This window comes from Enhydra lutris, unplaced genomic scaffold (assembly GCF_002288905.1).
Source record: "Enhydra lutris kenyoni isolate GAN:26980312 unplaced genomic scaffold, ASM228890v2 scaffoldscaffold3, whole genome shotgun sequence".
Taxonomy (NCBI): Eukaryota; Metazoa; Chordata; class Mammalia; order Carnivora; family Mustelidae; genus Enhydra; species Enhydra lutris.
Window position 1 is genome coordinate 50,578,517 of NW_019154087.1, and position 23,007 is coordinate 50,601,523.

The 23,007-nt window shown below is 38.6% G+C and overlaps 1 protein-coding gene across 1 annotated transcript in view; it reads left to right on the plus strand.

Moving 5' to 3' along the window:
- The first annotated feature begins 2,034 nt into the window (after positions 1–2,034).
- LOC111155074 (Rap guanine nucleotide exchange factor 2) overlaps positions 2,035–23,007 on the plus strand; it is a 239,101-nt gene continuing 218,128 nt past the window's right edge. The window contains exon 1 of the mRNA XM_022515113.1: positions 2,035–2,103. Within this exon, the coding sequence (XP_022370821.1) occupies positions 2,035–2,103 (69 nt within the window). The remainder of the gene's footprint in view (positions 2,104–23,007) is intronic.

Sequence of the window (23,007 nt, forward strand, 5' to 3'; positions counted from 1 at the left end):
AATCTGGGGTCTGGAGAAGGAGGTTTGCTCGGCCTTGATGCAGAGCCAGATCTGCCAATGTTTCTGATTATGTCACAGACCTTGCTGTCCGGGTCTCTCGCTAATGACTGATCTCCTTTAAATCTGGCCTGTCTGCCTGTCTGAGGGTGGTATTGAATCTAGTGTTGAAACTGGCACTTTTCCCTGTCCTTAATCTCGCGGTCATTAAAGTGTCTGAAGGTGGCAGTAAGCACGGAAGGCAGGAGAGGAAAGCTTTCCCTGCAGCAAGTTACAAATAAACAAAATAAAATCTTAGAGGATTTATCGCCTCTGAAGCAACTCGGAGCCAACCCTCGGGTTCAAAATGAATGCCCACTACAGCCCAAGCTTGCGAGCTGGACTTCTGCTCGGGGTCAACTTTCAGCCCCCTTGGCCTCGGCGCGGCGCCAGGAGGAGTCTGAGAGAGGCGACGGGACTCTGCAGGGTCTCCCAGGAACCGGGTAGGGTGTGGGTACGCCGCACGGCGTGAGACAGGGAAGGGGTGGGGAGGGTAAGAAGAGGAGAGCCCGGCGCTTCGCACCCGGGCACCGGGACTCGCGTCGCTTCCTCGGTACCAGGCGCTGCGGGGCTCTAGCCCGCTCAGCCCAGAGCGCTGAGACCCTCTCTCCGGCCGAGCGCCGGCTCACCTGGTCGCGTCCGAAGGTGCTGCTCCGGAGAGAGGGCGCGGCCCGCGGGCGGGCCGGCGCAAGGAGCGCGGGGAGGCGGGACCGAGCGCGACGGGGCCGCCCCGCCCCTCGATGATGCGGCGCCAGCCGACTCGCCTCCGCCTTGTCACTCACTCCTCACCATGGTTGCCGCACAAAGCAACAAGCCCGGGAGGCCGCTTCCTCCTTGAGGAGCGGCTCCAGCGGCCGGAGAAGGCGCAGGAGGAGGAAGAGGCGGAGGAAGCGGAGGGGGAGTCGCCGCTTCCCAAACACTCTCTCCGAGGGGGCTGTGCGCGGCTCTCGGCCCTCGGCCCTCGGACGCCCGCCGCCGGGAGTCCAGACCCGGACAGCCCGTGGCCCCCTCTTCCCCCTCCCCCGCCCCGCGCAGACCAGGAACAAAGTTGCCGAGAGCGATTGGGCCGGAGGGCTGCAGCCCCGGCTGGGTGCTCTGGCCGCAGCGGCGCCGGCGCCGGGGCAGCTCCGCTCCGGGCGCGCTGATGGGGGGAGGCGGCGGCGGTGGAGCCCACGGCGGCGGCCAGAGCAGCAGAGGCGGCGGCGGCGGCGGCGGGGCGGCCCGGGGGGATGCAGCAGCAGTCGGGAGGGACGGCCGAGCCCAATAGACGGAGACTAGGAGCAGCAGGGACGGCGGCGGAGGCGATCGGGCTTCGCTGCGCCCGGACCTGAGCCAGTCGTCCCGACGGCGGCTGCGGCGCCGAAGTGCCCGAGGACTAGGGACGCGGGAGAGCCGAGTGCTTCGCGGAGACTCCCGGGCGGCGGCGCGAGCCCCTGAGAGGAGGGGGCGACCCTCCGCGCGAGAGGAGAGAGGAGGCCCCGTCTGCCTGCAAGCCTTTCCCTTCCATACTGTCGCTCGTACCTCCCTAAAAATAACTCAGGCCCGCCGGGGCCAGGAGGAGACGCCACTGTCCCCCGAGTGGAGCCGGGGGAGGCGTGTCGAGCCAGGCCCGGAGGGAGCCGGGCGCGCCAGGAAGCCTCTCCCGGCCGAGCGGCGAGGAAGAAGAGGAGGAAGGGGAGTTCCCGGCCGCCGAGCGCCCGCAGGGACCCTCCGGACCGCGGGTCTCTGGAGCTGCGCGCCGCCAGTCCCCTTCGCGCGGCCTCGCTCTCCTGCCGGGTCTCCTGCGCGCCTGTCCCGCGCTCCGGGCCGCGGGGCCCAGCAAAGCCGCCCCCCCACCCCCGTAGGCCCTACCGCCGCCGCCGCCGCCGCGGTTTAGCTTATTAGCCTCAGGCGGGAGGGCAGGCGGGCGGAGCGCGCAGGGCGGAGGCAGCGGCTGCGCTGGGCCGGGAGGAGGCCGACGAGGGTGCGGAGCAGCCCCGGCCGAGCCCACGGAGGGAGATGGCGTCCTACGTGGATAACAGTTTCCGCCAAGCGGTTATGAAGAACCCCGCCGAGAGGACCCCCCAGGTGAGACCCGCCGGGACTTAGCTGGATTTGTGCCTCACCGGCTGCGCCCTTTCCTGTCCCTGTCTCCTCTTCTGACATAGTTGGCTCCGCGCACCCCACTTCTCCCGTCAGGACCCCCAACTTTCAGTGGCATCCCATCTCCGAATCTTTTCCCCTGGTCGTCCTGGGTTTATTTCCCTTCTCCTTGATATTCTTTTCGCTGCCCACCCCATTACTGACCTCACCTCTTCGTTTGCCCTCCAGAGGAGGGAATTCTCTAATTAGCATCCCCTCTTCCCAGTCGTATCCCGGAGCTTCTAGAATCTCTGGGGAGAGGGGGACTCACCTCGCCTTGACCAGCTCCTCCTCCCATCTTGGCTGCACGCCCCCTTTCCTTCCAGTGTGTGGCCCCTTCTACCTTAAGAGTTTTGTGGTGTTTGGAAAGGTATAAGAAGGAAACTTGTATGGCTCTGCGAAAGACAAATCTGTGTTGACCTTCTAAAATAAGACATTGAGATGTTTGTATAGTTACCTATTTTGCTTCTTTGAAAAACGGTTGCAGCTTTCCAGTGCTGGGGAAGAAAAGTTGATTAGCTAGGTTGGTGCTTTTAGTTTAAATTGCAGGCCTAACTGCAGAGCAGGCATATTCAAATACAGCCCCGGAAAGGGCACCCTGCGGATTCTTTTGGTGTTGCACAAGCTTGTCAAAATTAGATAAGTTTGTTAACCTTTATACATTCGTTTACCTTCAGGCTTATTTATCCTCTTACTTTAAGTGGACCGATTGCGGATGGTGTTGGATTTGCTCGTCTCAAGTTGGACCAGAGAGGGGGAAATTATATAAAAATGTGGTGGTTTGATTTTTTTTTTTTTTTGCTTTTAGTTGCTGACTGGTTAATGACGCATATTCCTAAGCATTGGGATAGTGACTACAGGGGATCCTGCTGCCAACCCTCTTAAGACAAATAAGCCCTCCTGATCCTTGGGACCATTAGACATTTAGGATCTAGTGCTTGAATGAGTTGCTTCACTTGTTAGGTGTTGGATGCCATCTGTTCAAACCCAAATGCTCTCCTTCTCTGATGTTGATTATTATTATTTAATGTGGGGAGAACAGAATAAAATAGAATCTTTCGCTGACTGCCTTTGGACAAGGCCCAAGAATGGCACCTGGTACCATTTCTGATTTTTCGTTTTTCCTGATGGAGCCATCACATCTGGGGGATCATAGGTTGCACATATTTACCAAAAGAATGGAAGATGTATGATAATTTTACAAGAATATTCATTTAACTATATTTCCGGAAAGTTCCAATTCTAAAGGATTCTTTTATCAAAACCAAGCAGTATCCTGCTTTGATCTTGTCCTTGGGCATTGCACTGCCTCTCATGTGCCTTCCTTCTCTACTGTTTGTTTTAAAATTGTCAATTCAGTCAGTCTTCTGCATCTGAAAATGCACTTTCTCAGTGGTGGTGTGATGGAAAAACAAATTTCAGTGAAATATTTCAATTCCTTTCAGTGTTTGAAGTACCAAATAAATTCAAACAAGTTGAGAATATTAGGACCTAGCAAGGCGGGTCAGAAAATGATGTCATAGGCCTTTAGTGGAAATTAAGGGGCGGGGGCCGAGGACCTGTGCCTTCCCTTGATTAATTAGAACAGCAATACTTGAAATCTACTATCAGTTGGGGGATGGAGTGGGGTCACCAAACAAGACTGGAAAAGACAAAACCTCCACTGTGAAAGTGTGTGGATTGTGCCAAATAAATGGACTGTTAAACTTTCCTCTTTTCTTGCCAGTTGTGTAGAACAGAGTAAAAACTGACCTAGCATAGAAGTTGGCCTGATTCAGAAGTGGGCCGGTTACTACTAACACCACAACATGAAAGCTTCATTGATAGTCTGAAAGCAGCACATTTCCCCCCACCAAACTCACAGGCAAAGTAAACATAGAGAAAGCTACCAAACATTTTAAACCTTGTTAAGTGTCAACCCTATTAACTTTGATATTCATTTGTTTATTATTAATGCAAACCTCATGCTTGCTTATTGTTGTTTTCAAGAGAAAATAGCTTGAAATGTGAATGTTTTCCCAACCTTACCTGGCTGGTTAAAAGCAATCTTCTAAAAGTTTGATATGTATTCAAAAGTAAAAAAAAAAATGTTTTGGTAGAAGATGCTTTTCATATTGAGTGCTTTGTAATGTAAGCACTCACTATATTGAGTGCTGAAAGTTTTTCTGTACCATCTTTTCTCAATGCTAGAGAGAATTTTGTAATATACGGAAAGCAAATGTATTAAACGTGATATCACAAACAGAAGGATATGAATTAGAAAAGTCTTGCTGTCATACTTCCTTCTGTTTTTCAGGATAGACTTGATAAAGGAGTCCGTATGATTCTCATTACAGGCAAAAGGAATGTTTTACAAGAATAGAGGAAATACATAATTTTTTTTATTAAATTCAGGTCTCCCCCCACCACCACCATTCCCAGTTTCTCTCTCAAACTTTGTGAAGACATAGTTTTGTATTTAGGTCAATCATTTGCCTAGAAGTTAATAGTGATGTTGCTAGTATAACCTTAGACTTTAGCTAGAAGAGAATTTGATGGTGGGGAGAGCCCTAGTGTAAACAGAGACTGCAAATTAGGGGGCTTTCAAGCACACCTGGAAAATGGGAACCTCTTTTATTTAACCATGTCATTAGAGAGGCAGAATGGTAAGGAGAAATTAAAAAAAAAGGTCACCTGAATTTTTAGCCAAATCATGCATACCTAGATTTAAGAGGCTGTCACTTTTACCTGATATCCTGAAAAGATGGAAAAAATCTTTTATCCAATGTGTGTCCCACATTATGTGTGTCTGGAACCCTGGCTAAATTTTAGTCAATGGGGCACTGTATTCTAAATAACAAACCCCTTGAAAATAATGAACACTAAATGTTCTATTGATATTTTTCTGTGTACCTATGTTGAAACACAGGACTCTTAAGTAATTGCTTTATTAAACTATTTGGGTTTATGCTTTAATCCTTTGAATGAGAAGCTTGGTCACCAAAGCAATTTAGTAAAGTAAAAGATGTAAATAAATTCCAAACAGCTTTATCCCCCAAGGCTTTAAGCAATAAAATGCTTTTCTAAACCATTTTATTAACTTGTTGAATTCAGACCCTTTGTAGCTGCTTCTGTAGAGTGTTTAAATGCATGTTTTTAGTTTTTCAGGTGAAGCATCTATTGCTGAATTGTTTTCTTTCAAGATCTGATTTAATGTGTTTTTAGCTAGTTACAAGTTATTTTTAAAAATTGTATCTGTAACACAGCTTCATCTCATTTCCTCCTAGTTAATAATATTACTTTGTCCGTCACTATTAAAAATTTTTTTTGGCTCTTGAACCTTTCGATTTAGCTGTTAACTCATGAATTTGTTAGCTGAGGGCTCATAACAGTGTAAGACTTCATTCTTTGCAAAGTCACTTAGTCATATTGATAGAGGGCTGAAAAAATACCTTTTGTCCAGAGAACTTTAAATTATGAGAATCTGAACAAAAGGGTATCTCTGGTAAATATTTAACTTTCAGATCTAGTGGAAGAATTGTGTTTATTACAGTTACATTTTCCATTTGAATTTCTTTTTATCATTGTTTATAAACAGCTTCCTATTCTCATTTGACCGCTTACACTTTGATTATATTTTAGCAAATTTTTGGGCTCTAGTAATAAATATTTGGTTCTGAAGTAGTTTTTGTTAAAAAAATAGAACTGAATGATTTTTGTGCCATTTAGAAAATCATGTTTCGGGGTACCTGGGTAGCTCAGTTGGTTAAGTGACTGCCTTCGGCTTGGGTTATGATCCCAGGACCCTGCGATGGAGCCTGCTTCTCCCTCTCCCGCTCTGCCTGCTTGTGCTCTCTTGCTCTCTCTGTCAAATAAATAGAATCTTTTAAAAAAATCATGTTTCACTAAGTAATTCCTATTTGTTCACAAGCATTTATTTACCTTTCATAACAATGACATTTGAATTTATAGGTTAAAATATGTACATATTTATAACTGAAATACTAATTTCAAACTGTATTAGCACATGACTTTGAAATTTATAGTAAAAATTAACATTTTTTGTGATATTGGTAGAAACTTAGTTGCCTTAACATAACCTTTGAACATTTAGTAATTACCAGTTCCATAATTAGCTTTGCATGTATTGGCTGAGGTTCAGAATCTCTCCAACTGCAGTGCTGTATGTGAACTTGTTTAATGTGGTTATTCCCAGGCCCTGGCCTTTAATAGAACAGTTGCAAAAGATGATAACAAAATAAAACTAAGAAAAGGAAGGGGGACTACTCGGTTGCCAACATGTTTTTTTCTTTCCTTTCAAGAAAGGATGTAAAATAACAAAATAAACTATAACCTTCGATCACTATTATTTTATTAATGGCCTTGCCCTTTAATAAGAAAGGGAGGATATACTATCATTGTAAAGCTTAGTTTTCGAGATCAAAGATCCCTTGAATCATAAGAAAACTCACTGTTTTTTGTTTTTTAATTTTACTGTGGACCTGGAAACAACTTTATCCAAGTGGATTTTGGGGGGAATTAAATGATAAAAGTAGGTCTGCCTTTGCTGATATTTGAAATTCAAGTCACATAAAGTAACAGTGGGTTATACTTCAGATATAAATTAACTATCTGAGGTAAAGATAAAATAACCCATTAAAAACACATACTGCTTCTTCTTGACTCATTTGAAAACTTACTTTTTTTAAAAAAAAATTTTTTTTAAACATTTTATTTATTTATTTGAGAGAAGAGAGAGACAGTGAGAGAGAGCATGAGCGAGAAGGTCAGAGGGAGAAGCAGACTCCCCGTGGAGCTGGGAGCCTGATGCGGGACTCGATCCCGGGACTCCAGGATCATGACCTGAGCTGAAGGCAGTCGCTTAACCAACTGAGCCACCCAGGCGCCCCGAAAACTTACTTTTTTAAAAAAATTTTTTAAGTGAAGATTTGTAATTACCTGAAGTAACTTTGATCTAGGTTAAAGAGATAGGGGAATGTGGTGATAATTCTTTGATATCTAAATTTTATGGGCCATTCTCTCTCATCACCCCATTTTGGCACCAGATAGTTTTCTTATCTGCAAAATGAGGATAATAACTTCTTGAGGTTGTTTTGGGATTAAGTGAAAGAAAGTAGTTACTATTTAGTGCAGTGTCTAATAGTAGTTTTTATTGTAGCACATTTTGATGAAATACTTTTTACTAGGCCTTGGGAATTCAAAGATGAAATGAGACATCTCTCCTTCAAGTAACTCACCACCGTATTGTATCCTTTAAGTAGGATGTGATTCATTAGTGCTATAGCAGCTGTCGAGGCTGTGGACTTCCCAGATGAGATGTCCTGTGCCAGCACTGAAGAGATGAGATGTCTTATGCCAGCACTTAGACAATCATGTATTGAGTCTTAGGGGAGTAGGAAATTACCCACCAGTGGAGGAAGGGACATGCAGGATATTCCAGGAGTAGCACACATCGTTGTAAGAAAATAGGTGTAGACCTTCATTCCATGTGCTTGGTTGGAGTCAAGCGAGTGAGTATGGGATGAGGAGTGATTCCACTAAAGTACAGAAGGTTGTGGTTTGAAGGAGAGTAAGAGGAGACCAAGAAATTTGTTAAAGACTGATGTCTGTTCTTCAGGTTTGAGATAGTTGGGAGCCCGAGTTACACAGTGGAGATAGACTGGAATTTTTATAGTAGTGGAATTTATTAGACAGGTTGGCCGAATGTATGCACATTTATATCAGCTACTCATTGTATCAAACTGTGCACATTATGCCATTTACAGTCTGATCATGGCAAGTGATTATGATGGACATTTCCTAGTTAATAGGAAAAACTTGAATATCTTTCATTAATTTTTTTTTAAATCTTACCCTGTTTTTTCCTTAAGCTTTGGTATCTTTTATGTCTACATTTTGGAACCTAATATGAAATATCTGATTTATCATATCATAATGTCAAATATGTTATTTCTTAATTTGTAATGTGATATATATATATTTTTTAAAGTGGGCAGCAAAGCAAGTTTTATTGAGCGATAGCAAAGTGATAGTACAAAGTTCTTGAGGAGGGAGGGGGCCCGAGAGGATTGCCCTTTCTTTAAAATTTAGATTTTATTTATTTATTTGTTAGAGAAAAAGAGCACACACTAGCCAGAGAAGTGGCAGGGAGAGGTAGAAGCAGGCTCCCTGTTGAGTAAGGAGCCTGATGCAGGGCTCAGTCCCCAGACCTTGGGATCATGACCTGATGCTTACCAACTGAGCCACCTGGGCATCCTGTAATGTGATTTTTAAGCATTCTGTCCTTTGGAAGAGTTGAGGAGTATCTGAATTTAAGCAGGAAAAATGAATTTATATATACAAAAACTCACAGGTGACTTACGACGGCAAATGTCATGATTACAGTGAGTGCTTGAGAACACTTGGGATGGTGTATTCCCCATACCATTTTTGTTTAGATAGATTAGTTAATGTTGGTAAGTTAGGAAGGAGAAGCAAATTGTAGTACCTATTACTGTTGATCTTTTGTAGCTTTGTCAGAGATTGAACATGTATAGTCAGTCAAAATATGTTCAGTAGTTATAATATCAGCCTTTGTGGGGAGAAAAACAAGCTGATGGCTACTTTATTTATGTTAGGATTTTTATCTTTTCAGGAAAAAAAAAAAAAAAAACCACCTCTGCTTTCATGTGCTAATTAACCGCTACTTACTGAACTATTTACCCTAGGTGTTTCTTGCTGTACTCAGGTGTTTCCTTTTCTTCTTCAGTCTGTGAAAGGATTTACCTTTAGTGTGGTTGTGGTGGGATTTTTATGGAGTGGAAAGTTTAGTCCTTGAATTTTAAATTCTCTTGGGTCCACCATTTCTGTGCTTTCACGTCCTTATGCATAAAAAGTGTTTTAGAGGAGTTGGTGTTAGTGACTTGAAGGGGAGCTTTGTTTTGTAATTGGAACTGAACCCTCTTTGTTCTTCCTGTAGTTTTGAACTCTTAAAAGTTGAAAATCATAAATTGTGGATGTTTTGGATTTTTCAAATATTTAATATGAGCTAAATGAACTGAAATAAAAATGTATATTTTGATCCTATTAACTGTGGTAGTTAACAGATCAACACTCACCATAATAATAATTGACCCTTAGCATCTTCCTGTTCTCTCCTGTTCTCTTAGTGTTTGTTCCTACCCAACATAAAAGCTACTCAGAAGAGACCCTAAAGAATTAGCCATCAGCTGGTTATTCTGAAGAGGCCTGATAGTAACATTCTGAGAAGCTGCCTAGCAATCCGTAGATCTAAAGGGGTGAGGCACGATGATGATAATCTGATTTCTCCTGAGTAGTCATTCTTTTCAAAACTTTTTTTCTTTTTATTTATTTTTTTTTTTTATTTTTTTTTTTAAGATTTTATTTATTTATTTGACAGAGAGAGAGATCACAAGCAGGCAGGGAGGCAGGCAGAGAGAGGAGGAAGCAGGCTCCCCGCAGAGCAGAGAGCCCGATGCGGGGCTCGATCCCAGGACGCTGGGATCATGACCTGAGCCGAAGGCAGAGGCTTTAACCCACTGAGCCACCCAGGCGCCCCTTTCTTTTTATTTCAATAAACCTTTTAGTTTGAGCTAATTGTAGATTCACATGTAGTTGTGAGAATTAATGCAGAGGTCCTGTGGTACCTTTACCCAGTTTTCCCCATTTAACAACATTTTGAGAAACTAGAATATTGCAATCAGGGCACGGGCATTCATACAGTCAAGATGCAGAATAATCCCATCACCATAAGAATTCCTCTTTGTTGCTCTTTTGTGGACATAGACATTCCCTGACCCTGCCTCTGGTGTGGACTAGTCTGTTCTCCATTGGTACAGTTTTGTTATTTCAAAAATGTTATATAGGTGGAATCATACAATATTTGACCTTTGTGACTGACTTTTTTTTCCCCCCCACTCAGCATAATTAAAGCTTGTTACCTTTTGGATAAAATGAACTTGTACTATTGTCACTGAGTGGTTTGGGCTGTGTTCTTGAAATACCAGTAATATCTGAGGATTGGGGAGTGCAAGGTAAAGTGGATTTAAATAGTGACAATGGTGAGAAAATTCTGTGATGATATGTAAAAAATAATGACCAAAGAATAAGGTCTTGGATGAGCAAGAGTTATGATAGTACAACACATTTAGGATATTTCAATATATATAGTTTCTTTCCATTAAAAAATGTTTTTTGGTAATAATGGAAGTGGTAAAGCTAGCCTTAGCCATCAATGATCCCTCATTTAAAAAAATAATTTGATCTTCCTTAACTAAAGTGACATATTTTCAGTTCAGAAGAAAGTCTAATGAGTATCTTTATAAAGGAGTCCCAATGGTCAAATCAGGAACCGTTTGAACAAAATAAATAATTGAATACATAGATATATGAGGGAGAAGAGGCAGCTCTTTGTTATTGTAGAATTCCAATTGAAAAAAAAATTAGAAGGGGGTGCGTGCGTGGCTCAGTCGGTTAAACGTCTGCCTTCTGCGTTCAGCTCAGGTCATGATCCCAGAGTCCTGGGATAGAGTCTGCATCAGGCTCCCTGCTCAGTAGGGAGTCTCTTTCTCTCTCTCTCCCCCTCTTCCCCCATGCATGCGCAAAAATAAATAAATTAAAAAGAACTTATAAAAATATTTAGAAGTAATGATGGAAATAGAAAACCATCAGTAGGCAAACATTGCAGCAATAATTGTTGTAAGCATGAGTACACAGTTGATGTCAAATTAGTGGGTGAAAATATGAAAAATTATACCAGAGGGGCACCTGGGTCTGTGGATTGGGTTTCACACTCAGGGGGGAGTCTGCATGAGGTTCTTTCCCTTTGCCCCTCTCAGCGCTCATGTGTTTGCATATGCACTCTCTCAAATAAATCTTAAAAAAAAAGTATATATGTATATATCAGATATTATCAGAGTATTTGCATAGTCTCAAAGTCTCTCCCTGAGATTAAGTATAAAGGGGAAATCAATGCCTTTATAGTGAGAAAGACTAGTAGACACCAAATGAACCAGGTGAATCAAAGTTCTATCACCACTGTCAAAAAACAAAGTTCAGCTGAGTCAATTTGAGGATATAATTGGCTTTATTGGATGATTCACGAATCAGGTAGCATCCCATCTAGCAAATAGGAAGGAGCTTGCAGAAGCTCTAGAAAATGGAAGGCAGAAGGGAGAAGGGTAAATGAAAGAACAGATTACTTCATCTTCCTTTTGAGGGATGGAAAGGGTCTGTGTGGCGAACTACCTCACTGGTGTTAACCAGTTAAGACTAAATTCCTGGAGAAGGTTGAAGCTGCTGTTAGGTAATTATGAAGCCTTGGTTTGCTTACATGGGTTTAGTACAAGTGACTCCACTTTGGGCCCGTTTTTTTCTTCTTCTTCTTCTTCTTCTTTTTAAATTAACATATAATGAATTATTTGCCCCAGGGGTACAGGTCTGTGAATCGTCAGGCTTACACACTTTTGTTGCTTCTTCTTAACACCAGTGATAAGACATAATCAACATCATGCTGCGTGGAGAAAGGCACATCTGTGGTAGTATTCTTACTAAAAATACTTCAACCTTAATGTCAGAAAATACTAGACAAACTCAAATTTTAGGACATTCTACAAAATAACTGTACTCAAAAGTGTCCAGTTTGTGAAAGGATGACATATGAACAATTGTTATAGATGAGACTAAGGAAATGTGAGATGTGAGGTTCTGGATTAGAAAAAACAAAAACAAAACAAAACAAAACAACAACAAAACAACAAAACAAAAACAAAAACAAAAAAAACCAAAATAAAACAAAATAAATTTAAGTCTGAAAGTATTTGCTATTTTCAATTAAAAAGACATAAACCATTATTTGTAATATTAAGAAACTGATCAAATTTTTATATTTCCAAACAACTAGAGATGAGTTTTAAAAGTTAAGAGTTTAAAATGATGAAATACAGTAGCATAAAATGCCAAGAATTGAGGTACAGAGAATTTGACTGCCTTTCAGTTTTGTTTCTAACCTTCATTCATGTTTGATCCCCCTATTTTTGTCAAACTGGAAGAAATGGAGGAGCAGACTTCAGGGGGTAAATTTTATCTGCATATCTGCTCCTACTCCTTTTATTTGGGAAATGACAAACTTCTTTTAGAGGCAGACAATATAGGAAGAGACCGAATGGTTCTTCCCAGTATGAATCTCCAAATCTAATGATTAAGATGAGTGGGAATTCCTGTCTTGATTCCATTTTCTTTGGTATGGTTTAAATCTACATTATACAGAGAAAACTGGGAGGTAACATGATAAAGTCATTTCACTTTAGAAGTCCTTGTTCCTACTTCATATATTCTGGGCTGGCTATTTTCTTTCATACTTAAACATTTATATCTTTAATTGTGTTCACAGAATAGTTTTTTTTGAGTTCATTTAGTGTATTTTCTTTATATAACCTAGTCGTTATGTATGATCTTGGGCTTTGGTGTCAAACAACCCGCTTTTTGGTCTTGGGCAGGTTATTTAACTTTAGTGGGTTTCAGGCCTTTAGATTCCATGGACTATTAAAATTTTATAAAACACTGGGGCACTGACATTAATTTGTCACTCATTTTGCCAACTAAGTATGTTAAAATGAATATAAACTCATTCTCCACTATTCCTATTTCATAAAAGAAAGGACATTTTAATATCATAAAAATAGAAAACCTTAGAATAAGTAAATTTAGCTTTGTTTTATTGTATTATTGTTTTTGTCAAGGATTGATGAAAATTTTACAAGGGCTGTGTATGGTAATATTACCTCACTGTGAAGATTAAATGTGTTCATGTGTATTAAAGTTCTGTTAGTCTCTGGCATAAATAATTTAATGAATAGTTAAGAATAATAGTTAATAGTTTAATATTTTCATGTTTATTATTATTTTTCAATAAATTCAATGAATTTATTATTATTTTTCAATGAATTAAAAAAAGAATTCATTTACTACCTGATCTTTTCCCCTTAATTTTTCATCATTACTATGTCTTATGGCTAATTCACAAAGTGATTTGTAACATGAGTCGATTTCGTAGGCTTGATTCATATAGCATAAATTGTGTTAGGATTGCATTAGTCTACAGGTTACCAGAAACTATACACATAGGCTTAGCCATGGGCTTATTTTCTTCACACAATAAGAAACCTAAGGGTAGGTAGTGTAAGACTGGTATAGATGCTCGAGGATGTTATTAAGGAAACTGGCTCAGTCTCCTACTAAGCAAGTGATTTTAGTTTTCGAAGTCCCAAGATAACTGCTGCACCACCAACCAGAAGAGAAGAGAATATTTTCTTGGTAAGAGTGCATCTTTTATTTTGTAGGAAAACCTTTCCCAGGTGTTTATTCTGGCCAGAACTGTGTCATGTGACTCCTAGTGGCAAAGGAAGCTGGAAATTCGAGTATTATGCTTTCATTTCATTTTATTTTTTTGGTTAAGAAAATTTTTTAAATTTAATTTTTAAAAAATTAAAAAAAAATTTTAATTCACATATAATGTATTATTTGCCCCAGGGGTACAGGTCGAGTATTATGCTTTTAAACCTCCGTATTTACAGAAAGGCAGGAAAGAGAGAGAGTAAGATGAATGAGTGCTGTGAGTTGATAGCATTTGTCCAACTTACTTTGCATAGGAAACGGATTATTGTAGTAAGTTGATGCAGTGATTCTCAGGAGCGCTCTTTGAAAGTCTTACTGGCATATACAGCTATGTTATTATAGCTACAGTTATGGAATCATACAGATATATTTAATTTCATGGTTCACTTATTAGGTGTATGGTTATTTTCTGAACTGCAGGCTCTTATCTGAAAATAGAGATAAAAATACCAGTGGGTGAGCATTATATGTAAATATAAATATATAAAAATTTATTTATATTTATTGAATATTAATGTAATCTTTTAAATATAATTATTAAGTGGTAACTGTTGATTTACATATTGATTTAAAGTTAAATGTAGGCTTATATTTCTTAATTTGTCACTTTTCCTTCACATTTACTCTATTTTTAAAATGTCAGAAATTTTATTTCATATTTTAAAGTGCTCTATTTGTGCTTATATTACTATGTATAGTAAATACTTCATCATGTTTCTGTGACTTTAAGTTTGCAATTTTAATTCCTCCTAGAAGTTGAGTAATCACTTTATAAATACATATACGTTTGTATATAAAACATTTGTGAAAGATAGCTGTTTAAATACTTTTCTGTACTTTGTTGAATCCATACTTATATCATAAACTTACGTCTTTAAGAAAAATGGTTCGATAATGGATGTTATACAAAACTAGCTTCAATACTAAAACTTTAAGTATGCACTGTGTCCTGTCTTAGAGCAATTGTGTTTAGTTATGGGCTTTTTATGGTAGCATTCAAGATTTATATAGATTCATGGTGCTTGTGTGTAGTGAGTTCAGTTAAACAATTTGCTATCAGAAACTATTGGATAGAGATGTTATTGGAAAAAGTCTTGGCTTTTTGTCATTTAAAAATAGTCTATGTTTTCATAACTTAATTGTTTGGGTGAGATGAGTGTATAATAAAAGCCTGAAATTGGAGTCTGAGTCAGGACCCCGATTTCATTTAGTATGGATTAGCTTGCATGGTGTCTATCAACTTCACTGGAGAGTTTGCTGGTCTGGGACTTAACTATCCATCATTAAAGCTTGGTGTACCCGTTGGTGCAGTATTTGAGCTAATAAATGTTTAATGACTTGATCTTTCTTTCTTGAGAGTTTGAGATACAGGGGAAAAAGTAATTATATACCTCTATATTAATAGCAAGTTGAATGAAAAGCTGAAAAGGAGTAGTAATTTTTGGTTCAGTTTCTGTAACATAAGAGTCCTTCTATTTTATAGAAACATGTACCTTTGTGGAATGAAGTCATTTTTATTGAGTGTCAGGCAGTTGCCCCCCTATGAGTTTAATCACTTTGGTGCTAGTGTTTTAAACTGTCATTTATGTGATGTTTTCACTGGCATTTAACACAGAGTATAAATTCTCTCTCTGGGCTCCTGTGACATATTTGTCCTATTATGCAAATTTTTTATTACTTTGAGATTTTTGACTATCATCAGGAACAGTAATTTAAATTAATGACAGATTTAAGTTATAAAATTAAATTCGATTCTAGTATCTAAAATTAATTTGCTGTTACTAAGTAGAGATCCTAGCCTTGACCTATTTTAATAGATAATACTATTTTTTAATTGTAGAGTGATTTACATGCAAATATCTTAACTTCTTAAGGGATGATGTCAAGAATAGATTAAATATACTCCATCGAGGGGTGCCTGGGTGGCTCAGTGGGTTAAGCTGCTGCCTTCGGCTCAGGTCATGATCTCAGGGTCCTGGGATCGAGCCCCGCATCGGGCTCTCTGCTCAGCAGGGAGCCTGCTTCCTCCTCTCTCTCTACCTGCCTCTCTGCCTGCTTGTGATCTCTCTCTGTCAAATAAATAAATAAAATCTTTAAAAAAAAATATACTCCATTGAAATCTTCTTCAACTTACTGATTATGTATAAAAACTTGAAGAAAAAGTAAGCTGTAATAATACTTTAAGTAATTTTTTTATAGATTTTTAGCAAGAGACATATTAATTAAATACATAGGTAGTGTTTTTTAAACTTTCACTTCAGTGTCTTCCACCTTTTTACCAGTTCTTTATTTTTAATTTTGACATGTAACTGCTCTTCTTTATGGAAGGGGATAGTGTTATTTCTGAGTATCTGGAAGGCCCCTAATCCATAGAATGCTGCCCTCATCTTCTGCTGATGCCTGAGGTGACAGTGAGGAAAACATGTCAATATTGGTTCTTGGGATTGAGTGGAACCTTAGAGATCAGCTGGTCATTGTCCCACAGACCTGTATATGGGCCCTGGGAGGCTTCTTAGGGGTCTTTGGGGAGGCCTGGCAATCTAGACTAGCTTCACACTTAATTTTATTAGAAAAAGATTCACCACTTAAAAAATGTTGAAAATTCCTGATCTAGTTTAGACTCCTGAGTAGAAGAAGTAAACAAGAAGAGTATTTGAGTGAATTTCTCTGTTACTAGAGACAGAGCCAGCAAACTTGAAAATTTAATCATCTACATCAGGGTGAGGAAATTATTGCTCTTGGTCCAAATTCAACCTATAGCCTGTTTTTGTAGGTAAAGTTTTATTGGAACACAGCCATGCTCATTCTTTATATATTGTCTCTGGCTGCTTTCATGCTATCAAGGCTGAGTTTTGTACTTGACAGAGACAGTGTTGCCTGCAAAGCATAACACCTTTTATTATTTGGCTTTTTACAGAAAAAACTTGCCCTTTCTCTTAGACCTTCATCTAGGTGAAAATGCAGATACTTTTAGAAGAGTGTGGGTGTGGGGTGACTGTTTAGTACTGTTATCAGTTAAACCTCTGAGAAGTGGAGAGATCCTTTTTAATATTTGATAAGGTGAAAAGTGGACCTAACTTTGCTAAGAGTGTGTTTTATAATTTTGTGGGGTTGCTTTTATTAAAAATATAGCAATATAGTCAGCAAAAATGTCTTTGTTTCTAATTATTGCCTTAAATTGAAATGTGTATTTTTCTCAGGGATAACTGCCGAGTTCTTTTGGAATTGTTTATGATGTAGTTCTGAGCAGATTCAAATAAATAATAAACTTTCTTGAATGGTCTGCTCTACAGTTTAGAAAACCTCAGAATGAAGAAGAGAGGCTGGAAATGTGTATCAAATTGGTCAGAACATTAAGTCACCTGACCATTAGTTTTCTTTCTCACTCCATATTTTTCTAACTCAGAATTTATTTATGTGTACATTGATTTTTAGGAAATGTCTGTAAATTGCTTGAACTCTTCAGTGATTGCAATTATGAATGTTACAGTTGCTCTTCTATGGTCTATTACTAGTCATTTCATAAAATGAGAACTTTAGGAACTTTTTAAAGAGTAGGCCCCTATATTGTAAATCAGTTTTCTTGACACATGTCATATATTTTCATTTATTGTATGATAATTTGGTGAAAGTTTTGGTTTTTTTTTTATTCGACAGAAAACAAATTTGTTATCTTAGAAATAAATGCTGTACTATTAGTGAATGAAGGTGGTGTATTCAATAATACAGGAAATGAAAACACTGATTTTTAGTTCTATTACTCCATGAGCTTTGTGTTCTATTTCTTAAACACCTTCGTAAATAAATTATTTTAGCTGTTTATTTTGCCAACAATAACAGTAAAAGAACCATTCAGACTGAATATTTAGAAAGTTAGCTGCTTGTGGGATAAATTTACTGACTAATTCTTAGCAAGGCTGTTTTTTGCTTTTGTGATGGAACATTTAATTACATATTTCTCTTTTGTTTTACTGGAAGTGTTAATTCCTAATATTTTGCATATACTCCATAAGAAATATCTTGCTGACTGCCCTAGTGGTTACAAAAAAATGTGTGTTTCACTGCCTTCTGGTTTGCTTAGAGGTTTGAAACATTTAATCATGGTACGTTAAGAATTTCTAGTTTGTTCAGCATGCAGTGGGGAATCATTGGAAGCTTTCGAATCCAGGCAGTGAGCTAAGATAGTGCTTGAAGACAAATAATTTTGTAGTGTTAGGATGAATGTGAAGGTTATGAAGGAAACCCAAGGCTTTTGACAGGCTTAAGGCTCACCCTTCAACTAGACTGTGTGCACTAGACTAGAAATTACATGGAGATGGATCTGTATCAGTTCAAAATGAAACAGACAAACATGGTTGGAAGAAGGACCAGCAATGGCTCAGGACCATACTCGGAATGAATGACTATAATATTTTCTCTTTTGTGCCTGTCCTGAATGATCATTTACTGTGTAAGGGCATGATATATGACTGTTTTTGCATTTTATATTAGGAAGATGTTAAAAATAATGTCTTACTAACTTAACACTGTTTATACTGGAATCAAAATAAAACAGCAAAAAAGGAGTAACATCTTAAAGTCCATTGACTATAGAACTGAGGATAAAGTAAATGAGGAAATTTGATTTGTCTGGAAAGCTAAAGAGGAGTTTGAAGAGAGGTTGGGGCACAGAATATGTGTTATTACTATTTTATCTCCCCCCCCCCCCGCCCCGGTGTTGTTAAACACATTAAGTTTTTCTTTCCTGGGTTGTCTTTTGGGCCCTCAGTGAGAACTTCCAACTGATTTTAGGGTTCAAGGATTTAATAAGTCTTCTATAATTGCAAGCCTGTAGTCATATTATTGAAGAGGTATCATTTTACACATAGGGATGAGGAGCAGTGAACTCATCCCAGCCTAGTCTCACTATTATTTAAAACAGCAAAAACAAAGCTACCTTGTCAATCTCTTACTTTTTCTTCCTATGTATAACCAGACAAGGACTAGGACTTTTAATCGTTCTAATAAAGTAGTTCTTTGTGATTACAAATGAACTCTGAAAGGAGAAAATAAATTTTATTCCATAATACTAATATTAACATAACTTTTTACAACACATCTTAAAGACACTGGCTATAATATGTATTATTTATTTTGTTTATCTATTAGTGTTTATCCGATAAGGTTTTTCTGAGTCATACAGTTTTGCTTCAAGAAGGATATATTTTTGTCTGGGTTGTTGTCTTCAGTTTTCCAGCCTCCTAACTTTTTGGAAACTGTGTCTGTTTTGGAAACCTTTTTCTAGGTTTTCAAGAAATTTGGAGTTAGGTGAAAAGTTCAGATAAAATTTTCTTCCTGAATTAGGCTTGCATTTTGAACGAACAAGACAAAACAAAGTAAAATTATTGAGTTCTATAAGCCTGTGGGATATATCAGGCCCCAGTACCTGGTTGCGTGCTGGGTGCTCTGCTCAATTAAGCAACTTTGTGTTATACTCAGAGATACCCTAATTTCCATTTAATTTGCAATCAAGAATTATTTTTACTTCTACTTTATCTTAATTTAAAATGACTGTAGGCATATTATCTAAATCTTGAAATTGGACTCGGAGATAGAGCTGTTTACTTTTTAGTAAGCTGTTTGCCTTTCTTCATCTCCCATCCAAACAAACTTGCATGGGTTTATCATCTTTCCTCTTTGTAGTGTGCTATGGGGTTGTCTTCAGAGGCTGTTAATTTCTTTGCAATTACACAAATAATTTTTAATTTAGTTAATATAACTTGTACATCTGTGCTAATAAATGATAGCAAATGTATTAAAGACCATTCCAATGCGATTTGGGGATTGGAAATGAAATTATTTAGTTGAGAGCGTTTGCTCTAATCCTGGTGTAGGAGGGAGATACCTCTCCAAATTTGCAACAGTGTCTTGCCAGCATAAAGTGAAACTTTGTAGAAAACACGAATGAAAACATTATTGCAATGTACATAGTATCAGAACTCCTTACTCCCAAATAGAAATAGAAATGTTCTTAGTGAGGCTCCCAAGTGGCTCAGATGGTTAGGCATCTGCCTTCGGCTCAGGTCATAATCCTAGGGTCCTGAGATCGAGCCCCATATCAGGTTCCCTGCTCGGTGGGGAGTCTGCTTCTACCTCTCTTTTTCCCCACTGTTCCCCCTGCTTGTGCTCCCTCAGTCTCTCTGTCAAATAAGTAAATAAAATCTTAAAAAAAAAAAAAAAAAAGAGAGAAAGAAATGTTCATAGTGTTTATTCAGCTTCAGCTTCTTAGAGGATAATCATTTTTTATCTCTTCAAGTGTTATCTCATTTATGAAAACTTCATTAATGTAGTCCTCTGAAAGGGTCAAAAACTAACTTAAAACTTTAAAATATGTTATACAATATTTTGTACTTTTCTACTTTTTTTTTTTTTTTAAAGATTTTATTTATTTATTTGACAGAGAGAGATTACAAGTAGGCAGAGAGGCAGTCAGAGAGAGGAGGAAGCAGACTCCCTGCTGAGCAGAGAGCCGGATGTGGGGCTCGATCCCAGGACCCTGGGATCATGACCTGAGCCGAAGGCAGAGGCTTTAACCCACTGAGCCACCCAGGCGCCCCTACTTTTCTACTTTTGATTTTTTTTTTTTTTTGGTAAAGAAGGGAGTAGATGTTAAACATATTGAATCAATTTTCAGAAAAACAATACTTACCTTCAAATTGATTGCAACAAAATAGCTTGGAGGAAAGAAAAAAACAAACCAAAAAAAACCTAGCATCTTCTATAACTTTTCGAAAGTCTGATGGAAAGCAGTCCATAATTCTCATCAAGTTGGGTTAATTTTTTTTAGAAAAAATGAGAAGTAAGATCTCACCCATAAAACCTGGGCCTTAAAATCTGGCCTTTTGTACATCTTTCAGTTTTCTTCATATATGAAATAGGCTAAATGACTTACTGTAAAATGTCATTTACTCTACTTTTCATCCAGGGCTTTAAAAAAATGCCTAATTCCTGTCATCTTTTTCAGAAGATTAGAATAATTTCTTAGAATGTTCTTCTTAATTTATTGGATAAACACTTCTCTCTGCTGATTATGAAAACAGCTATATTAAAAATGCGTACTTATGTACCGTGCTTATCCTTCTTCCTCTCTGCTTTTAGGCTAGGTCCTAATTTCCATTTCCCTTCATTTTTACTTTTCTCAGTTGACTATAAGATCAAAGGTACAAGAAGAGAAATACTGTTGTGGATCTGTTTATTTAGGATGGTATTTTAGAGAAAAAAAAAACCTGAGGCCTCATTTCTCATTGTCAAGTAGAGCCCATTCATGTGGATGGTAATTGTCAAGAATGATACTTGTAACCACAGAGAACAGTAATCTTGCATTATCTTCTGGGTAAACTGCTCCTGTGTTTGAACTGATTCTGTAAAAAGCTAATTGTGGAGTTCGGGAAAGAAAACATTAGCTTATTTTCCTTTCTAGTTCTCCTTTCCTTTCTAACTGCCATCCTTCTCAAGCTTATCAGTGTTCCACTAGTGAAGTTTTTGACTTCCTCACTTTTTACCCACACTAGTAGTACCACACTTCATTTAATGCTACTGTCCCACCCTCACAGCTGTCCTGGTCATTTAAGAACTAACTAAGATTTTTTCCTCCTTCATGAAGCTTTTTCTGGTCACTTTGGCAAGAGACTGAATTTTCCTTTATGGGATGGTTACTGTTTTTAGCTGTGCATCTCTTTAAGGCATTTATCCTCTGGTAATTATTTTGTAATTATTAGGTGTATACATTTTATCTCTTCTTTTTCACCTGCAAAATTCCTTAAAGGTGAAATCTAATTTACATTTATATTTCCATGAGGTTTTAAAAGAACTTAGCATTTAATAAATATTTTCATGTATGAAGTGTGTGTCAGACATTCTCCTGTAATTCATTAAGCACTACTGATTGGCACAACCCAATTTGGCACAATTTTAAAATTTAACTCTTAGAAAAGTATTTTTATTTCATTGTGAAATAATTTAGGCTTATGATTATTTTAAGACTGTGCCCAATTGATTCTTAGAATTGCCTGATTAGGTGATAGTGTTTCAAATTTTACTTAGTCACCGTGACTTGTGTCAGCCAAAGTAGCAAGTCAAAAGTAAAACCTGAATTCTGGGCATGACATTATGAATTCCTAAGCCCTGGACTTCAGTTTGTTTCTTTGCATTATATTTCGGTATGTATCCATTTGCTTTCACTGGATTCTGAACTTTTTATTCATCTAACTTTTAACTTTTCTTAAGCTACATCAACAATATTTTGAATTACATGTTCAATCTCTTTAAGATCCAAGAAGAAAAAAATTGAGAGCAGTAATGCCTTAAAATATCTATTATTGTTGTTGTTGTTATTATTTTGTATTGATGTTACTCTAATGATGCCATTTGTTTTTGGGGTCTGTAATTCTAATGAGGAAGAGTAGCTGGAAAAGAAGGACTGATGTGTTGTATCCCTCATTCTCTGTATGACTTTGGCAACTTGCATTTGGCCTTAGTTACACTGTGTAAAATAGGGTACACTGTCTTACCTATTTCTCAGGGTGGTTGTAAGGCTTAAATGAGTATAATATATGAGGAAGTACTTCACAAATGGGAAAGTCTACACTATGTAAGGCATTACTGTCACTGTCGCAGTCAAAGATTTAGTGCCAGTAGAAATTGTGAGCCACTTACAAAGATAATAGACTAAGATCCTTTTAATATTTGGCTAGTAGCACTGATAGAAATATGCCTCCTTTTGGTGCATGTAAGGCAGTAAAACCATGTTTTCACATTATTTCTTTATTTGGTTGTCCAGGTTAATACTTCTCTGGATCATTTTAGAAGCATAGGCTTCATGTTGAGTTTTATAAAGAGCTTTTTTTGTTAAAGCATTTTCAGACTTCAGAGAACCACTGTGTAAAAACTCATCTACACCAATGCATCTCAAATAGTTTTCATCGCTTTATTTTGAGTAAAAAAGCTGAACCCCCAAATTCTTCACTTTCAAGAGTGCTCAAAAGTGGCAAAGTCTATCCATGTGTGTAACATGTGGATATGTTCTATTCTAAGTGTGTTTATCAGAATACAATTTTTAGAGTAAATCTTTATAATTATGTTATGAATGGATGCAATTTTCTTTTTTGATTATTGAGATCTGTCATCATTTTGTATTTAAATATGAATGCTGTATGAACTTAGACATGTAGCCAGAAACTTGCATAGTAGGAATAAGAATGTCAAATAGAGGGACGCCTGGGTGGCTCAGTTGGTTAGGCCGCTGCCTTCGGCTCGGGTCATGATCCCGGGGTCCTGGGATCGAGTCCTACATCGGGCTCCTTGTTCAGTGGGGAGCCTGCTTCTCTCTCTGCCTCTGCCTGCCTCTCTGCCTGCTTGTGTTCTCCCGCCCTCTCTCTCTCTCTCTCTCTCTGACAAATAAATAAATAAAATCTTTAA